Source organism: Pseudorasbora parva, chromosome 15, assembly GCF_024679245.1.
Source record: "Pseudorasbora parva isolate DD20220531a chromosome 15, ASM2467924v1, whole genome shotgun sequence".
NCBI lineage: Eukaryota > Metazoa > Chordata > Actinopteri > Cypriniformes > Gobionidae > Pseudorasbora > Pseudorasbora parva.
Genome location: NC_090186.1, coordinates 42,696,973 through 42,705,068, shown reverse-complemented (window position 1 = coordinate 42,705,068; position 8,096 = coordinate 42,696,973). Strand labels below are relative to the sequence as shown.

Genomic DNA, 8,096 nt, shown 5'->3' with positions numbered 1-8,096 from the left:
ATGTATGTATGTATGACTGATAATTTGGTATGTATGTATGTATGTATGTATGTATGACTCGGATTTTGGTATGTATGTTTGTATGTATGTATGTATGAATGACTCAGATTTTGGTATGTATGACTCAGATTTTGGTATGTATGTATGTATGTATGTATGTATGTATGACTGATAATTTGGTATGTATGACTGATAATTTGGTATGTATGTATGTATGTATGTATGTATGTATGTATGTATGTATGTATGCATGACTCAGATTTTGGTATGTATGTATGTATGATAATTTGGTATGTATGTATGTATGTATGACTGATAATTTGGTATGTATGTATGTATGACTGATAATTTGGTATGTATGTTTTTATGTATGTATGTATGAATGAATGACTCAGATTTTGGTATGTATGTATGTATGTATGCATGCATGCATGTATGTATGACCGAGAATTATGTATACATGTATATGTGTAATGTTCAGAAAAAAAATGTATATATTTAGAATATCCACCAATCCTTTATTTCAGGCTTAAGAAGATCCAGGAGAAGAAGAAACAGCTCCGTGAGAGGACGGAGAAGGAGATCGCTGTACGCTTGGCTGCTTTGGGCCCGATCGCGGAGCCCACCAACATGCTGGCCGAAGAGGCTGACGAGGACCTGCTGTTTGAATGAGACCCTAAACCACATCATATTTATTCTTTGTGCCTGTAAGGCTGAGCTTTACAAGTCTCATGAAGAGAGAAAGCTCTTGTTTTGTGTACATGTTGGTGCTGTCCCTTTTTTGTTTTGGGGTGAATAGAATATCAAAAACGCTGTAAAATGAGCAGCTCTGTATTCAGAAATTGTTTATCTAATGTAATGGCTTTTATGTCTGAACAGAAAAAACCCTGTACAATACAGTTTAAAGTGTATAAATGATTTCAAATGATCATTCCACGGAGTTGTGCACATTTTCTGACACTTGTTCCAGTTCCAGTTTTATTGCATGCATGTGTGAAGCCAATGCAATCTACTCTGTTAGATAGGTAGAATATTCTGTGACAGCTCAGAGTTTGAGCTGAAGTAGTTCAATGTTGACACAGTCCCTAACTAACCTCAGCCCAGATTCTTCTACATGCCGTCTCGTCTGTGCAAGTGTGTACTCAAAGCTCCTGTAAATTTCATTTCAATAAATGTTGTAAATGGTCACTTCCTGTTAATTATTTTCATAACACTGTGCTGGGATTCTTTAGCTTCTCATGCCACTACAATATTTCACATGGTCATTTACACTTTATTAGGTACACTTGCTAATATTGGGGTAAGTGGCTGGTGTGTGTGGACTTAGACGTTTAAGGCAAGTTTTCTACTAAAAACGTAAGTGATTTGGCTGTTCATTTACACAACATGGGCATTTTGGGTGCCTGTAAACATAAACTTTTAAAAACAGGAATGAAAGGGCAAGTTTTGCAAATGCATCCCAATATAGTTGCTTTGTAAACGACAAACACATTTGTGACAATTGTCACAAAAAACACCTGCCTGGTAGCAGAATAGGTTTTAGTTTTTGCATTTTTCATGGATCCTTGTGATAATTTTTGACAACATCGTATGCAAACAAATATAATTAATGAAAAACTGTTCCCGATTTAAGCACACCGTTGTCATGTAAATGTACCCTTTAAATCTAAGATCTCCAAACTTTTCACTACATGAAATTTGTACTTGATTCATGGCCAAAGGCAAAATTTGCATTATAGCCAACAATACTATCACACTACATTAACTTTTTTATACAACGTTCTTTAATTTAAAAAAATGTTTAACATTACGTTTCGGCTTGAGTATCGTCAATTTATACACTCAACAAAATAATTACAAAGTAAGAGGTTACTTTACTGATATAAAAACATGGACACTGAGAAAATTTCTATGATTTTTATTATAGGTATGGAAATGTTACAGGTCAAATTCTGCAAACACAAAGTATGGTAATAAAACAATATTGTGGAAATCAAGAAAACTCATGGAAAAGTCCATATTGCAGCATCTCGGCCATGTTTGAAATGGAATACTGGCAGACTGCATAATGTACACAATGTCTAGCATACTATATGATTTGTAGAGAACAACATGATTGATGGGCTAATTAGCCTTTTAATTTTGTGTAATTTTTGAAAAAATATTAAAGTAAATGTAGCATGCATATGCATGCAAAACGATTGCATACTGCAAAAAAATAGTATAGTAGGCCGGTTCAAATAAACCCTGTGGCTCCAAACCACCGCCCTCATTCAATGTCTAGCCTTGAACACTGAACATGCATCATCATTTCTCAATGGAAGTGTTTTTTAGCTGAGCCAGGCTGACGGGACCCACTGCGGCCCGAGGTCCAGTTTATTAATGATCCTCAGCAGCTCAGAGACGCTTTTCTCCTGCTCGGTGTTCGTGATGACGGCGTCAAACAAGTGACCGTAGTTCTGCTCCATCTCACGGGCTTTCTCCAAAGTCTCTCTCACGTCCTCGGGCTGCGTTGGGCCACATGACAGGGAAGAAAACAAAAAACGTATAAGTGTTATTTTTTTTCCGTCAAAAATGTATCGGAGAAAGGGTTCTCATTATACACACATCCGGTCATCTAGCAGTCAAAGGATTGGACACACGGTCCCATTAGTTAAGACATGAACTAACAATGAGCAACACATTTGTTACAGTATTAATCTTTATCATTAGTTAATAAAAATACACATTCATGTCAGCTAAGGTCCATCAAATAATACGCACAGAGGTACAACTTTAGATTTTAATAATGATTGTTGAAAATACAATGAACATGCTTTAGAAGTGTATCTCATATTTAGTTTACGAGGGGGGGTCTAATGCTATTTAATGCACTTATTTACACTGTTAAAGAGTTGATTCTCATGCCAAAATTAAAAATAATAAAATAAAACCAAGTTGGATGTATGACAGTATTTCTGTGCCAAATACACTCCTTCAGGATTCAAAGAAGTTTCTAAAAGTTTTTTTTCCCGACTATGGCCCTGTGTGATGTCATTAAGGGTGAAATCCCTTATATGGGCACTTCTCCCGGATGACTGACACACACACACACACGCACACACCAACCAGAGCAAGAGCAAGAGCACGCCCATCATCGAGCTTCATTCGGGCTATGTGAGTCGTCGTCAGCGCTGCCATTTTGTTTTTAGACACTGAAATCAACAATTCCACTAAAGAAGCTTCCCAAATAACCCAGCATTAAAGGGGAGGTGAAACACTCATCTCGTGTCAATCTTGAGTACCTATAGAGTAGTATTGCATCCTTCATATCTCCGAAAAGTCTTTAGTTTTATTATATTAATAAAAGAAATATGGGCTGTACCGAGTCTTTCCAGAAAAAAACGAGCGCCTGGAGGCGTATCGTGTGGGCGGAGCTAAAGAATGACAAGCGCGGAGCTACAGCACCAGAGATTGTTGAAAGCTGTCATCCTCAAGCGTGGAGATGAAAACATTACTCTAATAAACAATGGCTATCAATCAGATTCAACTAATACAGATATGATCCAGAATCAGATCCGGAGGCAGAAATAAATTGAACAGGAGAAACAGCAGCAGCAGGACGTCCGTCTCTGTGGTATGGACTGTATTTAGTGGCCTGTCAACATTTGTGTGTGTTTACTCTCAGTTTATGAGGACATGATTCGGTTTATGGACTATTGTATGCGACTAAACCTTAGCAGTAGCAAGCAAAACGGTTTTGCACGTCAGACTAGTGTAACGTTATACAGAACAGCAATGGAGTCCGTTAGCGCATTTGAATGACGAAGCACGCGATCGTGAGAACGTCTCCTAGCCTAGCTTTATGTTTGGGTGGTTTTACAATAAACAAACTGACAAATTAGTCAGCTAAACAAATGTATTTAAACACACACCATAGATCGCATTCTCCATTGATAAATTGGTAAATCAAGACATTTGAAGCAGCTTTACTCACCGGCTGCTTCCAAAGCATGACCGTGAAACTTTATCGCTGGGACCGCTCCGTCAAAAACACACTTGTTGATTTGGTGAAGTCCTACCGGCAGTGACCGTGGAGATCCACTATTGTGACACGACCGAAGCGTGTTGTGAAGCTTCCCGTCATTTCTGCGTTCAAATCGGTTCAAATGCAGCGCTGCCTTCCCGGAATGCTGTGCTGAAGCGTTGAAGTCGCTCGACGTCACCCATAGGAATAAAGTGGAGCGCGGCGCGACAGACGTGACGTGTTCATGGATTACTGGATCTGCATCTGAGAGCAGTGTGTATGGGCGTGCATTTCCTCTCTCGCTCTAGTCGCGCGCACACCCTACCGGGAGAAGAGCCCGTACGGCCCATACAAGGACCTTCCGTTCTATTAACGTCAAGTCGAGCCATACTCGAAAAAAACTATCCGAAACTTGTGAGAAACCGGAAGGAGTATTTCGTCCAACATTAGTGTTTGAAACTTTGTCTATGTTTAGGATGGGAATCCAAGTCTTTAACAGTGTAAAAAGCTCAGTATGCATGAAACAGCATTTCACCCCCCCTTTAAGGAAACAGTGGATGCATTTTGTGTTTCTGGAGCAGCAACAGAGTTCTGCAAGTGTGTGTGTTTGTTCCCAGGCACGAGTTGTAACCACAGGCGGTGAATGAAACTGCCTTAGATGTGTGTGTTTTGTTGGCAAACGGCACATAAGTGTATTTAATGTGAACAACACGGACGTATAGTGAATGGAAAGTCTACTCTACAGAAATCGAGGCCCAATGCACGCCTCCACAAGCTCGGCTGTTTTCAGAAAGAGTCGGTACAGTTTATCTGTCTAAATATAATTCAGAGATATGAAGGATGCACAACTACTCTATATGTACTCATGATTAACAAGACTGGCAGAAACTGTGTGTTATGTTCCCTTTAACTAATGATAACATATGAAACCTTATTGCGAAGCATTACCATTGATGTTATTCTCTCATGATCTTAACCCTCTAGTGCTCTTCGGTCATTTTGACAGAAAAAGGTTTTAGCTTCATCTGAGTTGTATGAAACTTGGTAAAGGTTTTGGCACTTGCTGTGTGAACACAAAAAAAATTAATCAATCATGGACATATTTGAAAAAGTAGCCACACTTGTACTGTTCACGGTCAGAAATCAGCGCATTGGAAATGAATGAGAAGTGAACTAGTGGAAGCGTTTGGTACTGCGCCCAAACTAAACCTGACTGAAAGCTAATTTTTGTGAGATATCAACCTCTTATTTGGAACAACTTGATTAGATTTATGATTTTCTAAAATTTAGAGTAAAATATGTTTTTGAAAATATTTCATATAATTTTTCATAATGAACCAACTTATATATAAAAAATATTAAAGTTCACTTTTTTCACTTCGGCAATAATCTGCCATGTGTCATCTTAAAAAGAGACATAACAGAAGTATACTCCAAAACATTCAAGATTTTTTTTAGGTCTATGCTCAAAAAGTGAATAAATGTATTATAACTACTGCCTAAATATAATTTAGTACCCTAAACCCCCCTAAAAATACAAAATATAAAATAAAGTACATTCATTTAAAAAAAAAAAAAAAAATTAAAAAAAAAAAAACTTAGGGATAAAAGCATTTTACCTAAAGGCTCTTGCTTAAATGCTCAAAATTATTATTCCAGACAAAAATAAAATATTCTTACACATGCATTTTTTTTTTTTAGAAAAATATTTTTTAAAGGATGATTTGAATCAGATTTAAAAATCCTCTCAGAATGCACCATTTCTATTCGTGTTAGAAAACACATTTTGGTCACTACATAATTACTTTTTTTTAATCTTCACTGTTAGTTTTAAATGTCCTACACGCTTAAAGCTTATTTCTTGGCATTGATGGTTCCACGAAGAACCATGAGCATTCTCTGAAGCTTCAACAAAAGGTTCTTCATAGTTTTTCTTCGATTATTTAAATGTTCTTCACACTATAACAATGTCTCTTAAGAACTGCTCACTGAAAGCTTATTTGAGAAACCAAAGGTGGTTCTTTTACGGCATGGCTGTGAAACCCCCTTTGGAACATTTCGTTTTATGAAGAGATTTAGATTGAGTCCAAAAGTTTGACAGCTAGAGTAAATGATCGGCAGGAGAATATTAAAGATGAAGACCGTGTGTTTCTTCACTCCTCTGGCCAGCAGGTTGGAGAATCGCTCCTGAGGAGGAAGAGGAGGAGAAGGCCTGATGAAGATGATGTACGGTTTGAGATCTGAGGAACACAGCGCTCGCAGGGACTATGAAAAATAAAACACAAACAAGTGACGAGTTAACCAGAGAAAGACACAAGCACTGAATACAGATGGTCTGAAATATTAAATGTGCTGAATATATTTGAACGTTCACTATCCAATAGTCTGAGACTGATTGGTTTCTCAGACCAAAATAAATCTGCAACAAATACCATTAAGATTATTTTCAGAGCAATTCAACAATTGATATTACTATATGTCCTTATTATTACAGTCAGGGTCTGAAAATAGTTTGGGTTAAAAAAAAAAATACAATTTGTAATATTCTTATTTGTAATATCTGATGTCTTAATACTCTATTGTTTTTATCACTATATTTATTGTTTTGTCATGAAAACAGTATTCAGAGGTAATCCAGTTCATATTCTATTCATTTTAGATGTTTTAATGCATTGATTAACCTGAAGTATTGCACATAAAAGAAAAACAATAGTTTTGTATGGTTAGAAAAAAGGCCAATAATAAAAATAAAGGTAATATAACTAACATAACACATTTATAGTTCATTATATACAGACATATACGGGTCCTTCTCAAAAAATGAGCATATTGTGATAAAGTTCATTATTTTCCATAATGTAATGATAAAAATTAAACTTTCATATATTTTAGATTCATTGCACACCAACTAAAATATTTCAGGTCTTTTATTGTTTTAATACTGATGATTTTGGCATACAGCTCATGAAAACCCAAAATCCCTATCTCAAAAAATTTATCTCAATAAAAGAAAAGTGTTTTTAATACAAAAAAAGTCAACCTTCACATAATTATGTTCAGTTATGCACTCAATACTTGGTCGGGAAACCTTTTGCAGAAATGACTGCTTCAGTGCGGCATGGAGGCGATCAGCCTGTGGCACTGCTGAGGTGTTCTGGAGGCCCAGGATGCTTCGATAGCGGCCTTAAGCTCATCCAGAGTGTTGGGTCTCGCGTCTCTCAACTTTCTCTTCACAATATCCCACAGATTCTCTACGGGGTTCAGGTCAGGAGAGTTGGCAGGCCAATTGAGCACAGTAATACCATGGTCAGTAAACCATTTACCAGTGGTTTTGGCACTGTGAGCAGGTGCCAGGTCGTGCTGAAAAACCAAATCTTCATCTCCATAAAGCTTTTCAGCAGATGGAAGCATGAAGTGCTCCAAAATCTCCTGATAGCGAGCTGCATTGACCCTGCCCTTGATAAAACACAGCGGACCAACACCAGCAGCTGACATGGCACCCCAGACCATCACTGACTGTGGGTACTTGACACTGGACTTCAGGCATTTTGGCATTTTCTTCTCCCCAGTCTTCCTCCAGACTCCGGCACCTTGATTTCCGAATGACATCCAAAATTTGCTTTCATCCGAAAGTACTTTGGACCACTGAGCAACAGTCCAGTGCTTCTTCTCTGTAGCCCAAAAGTGTCTTGATCTGGGGAATGCGGCACCTGTAGCCCATTTCCTGCTCACGCCTGAGCACGGTGGCTCTGGATGTTTCTACTCCAGACTCAGTCCACTGCTTCCGCAGGTCCCCCAAGGTCTGGAATCGGTCCTTCTCCACAATCTTCCTCAGGGTCCGCTCACCTCTTCTCGTTGTGCAGCGTTTTTTGCAACACTTTTTCCTTCCCACAGACTTCCCACTGAGGTGCCTTGATACAGCGCTCTGGGAACAGCCTATTCGTTCAGAAATGTCTTTCTGTGTCTTACCCTCTCGCTTGAGGGTGTCAATGATGGCCTTCTGGACAGCAGTCAGGTCGGCAGTCTTACCCATGATTGCGGTTTTGAGTAATGAACCAGGCTGGGAGTTTTTAAAAGCCTCAGGAATCTT

The 8,096-nt window shown here is 38.3% G+C and overlaps 2 protein-coding genes across 4 annotated transcripts in view; one reads left to right on the top strand and one right to left on the bottom strand.

Moving 5' to 3' along the window:
* The window catches only part of atp6v1d (ATPase H+ transporting V1 subunit D), a 17,379-nt gene extending 16,191 nt beyond the window's left edge, over window positions 1-1,188 (top strand). The window contains exon 9 of the mRNA XM_067418752.1: window positions 528-1,188. Within this exon, the coding sequence (XP_067274853.1) occupies window positions 528-672 (145 nt within the window). The 3' untranslated portion in view covers window positions 673-1,188. The remainder of the gene's footprint in view (window positions 1-527) is intronic.
* A 749-nt stretch (window positions 1,189-1,937) lies between these two features.
* pals1b (protein associated with LIN7 1, MAGUK p55 family member b) overlaps window positions 1,938-8,096 on the bottom strand; it is a 52,856-nt gene continuing 46,697 nt past the window's right edge. For all 3 annotated transcript variants that reach the window (XM_067418218.1, XM_067418217.1, XM_067418219.1), the window contains 2 exons: window positions 6,149-6,271; window positions 1,938-2,507 (listed from right to left, as the gene is read on the bottom strand). In XM_067418218.1, the coding sequence (XP_067274319.1) occupies window positions 2,331-2,507; window positions 6,149-6,271 (300 nt within the window). In that variant the 3' untranslated portion in view covers window positions 1,938-2,330. The remainder of the gene's footprint in view (window positions 2,508-6,148; window positions 6,272-8,096) is intronic.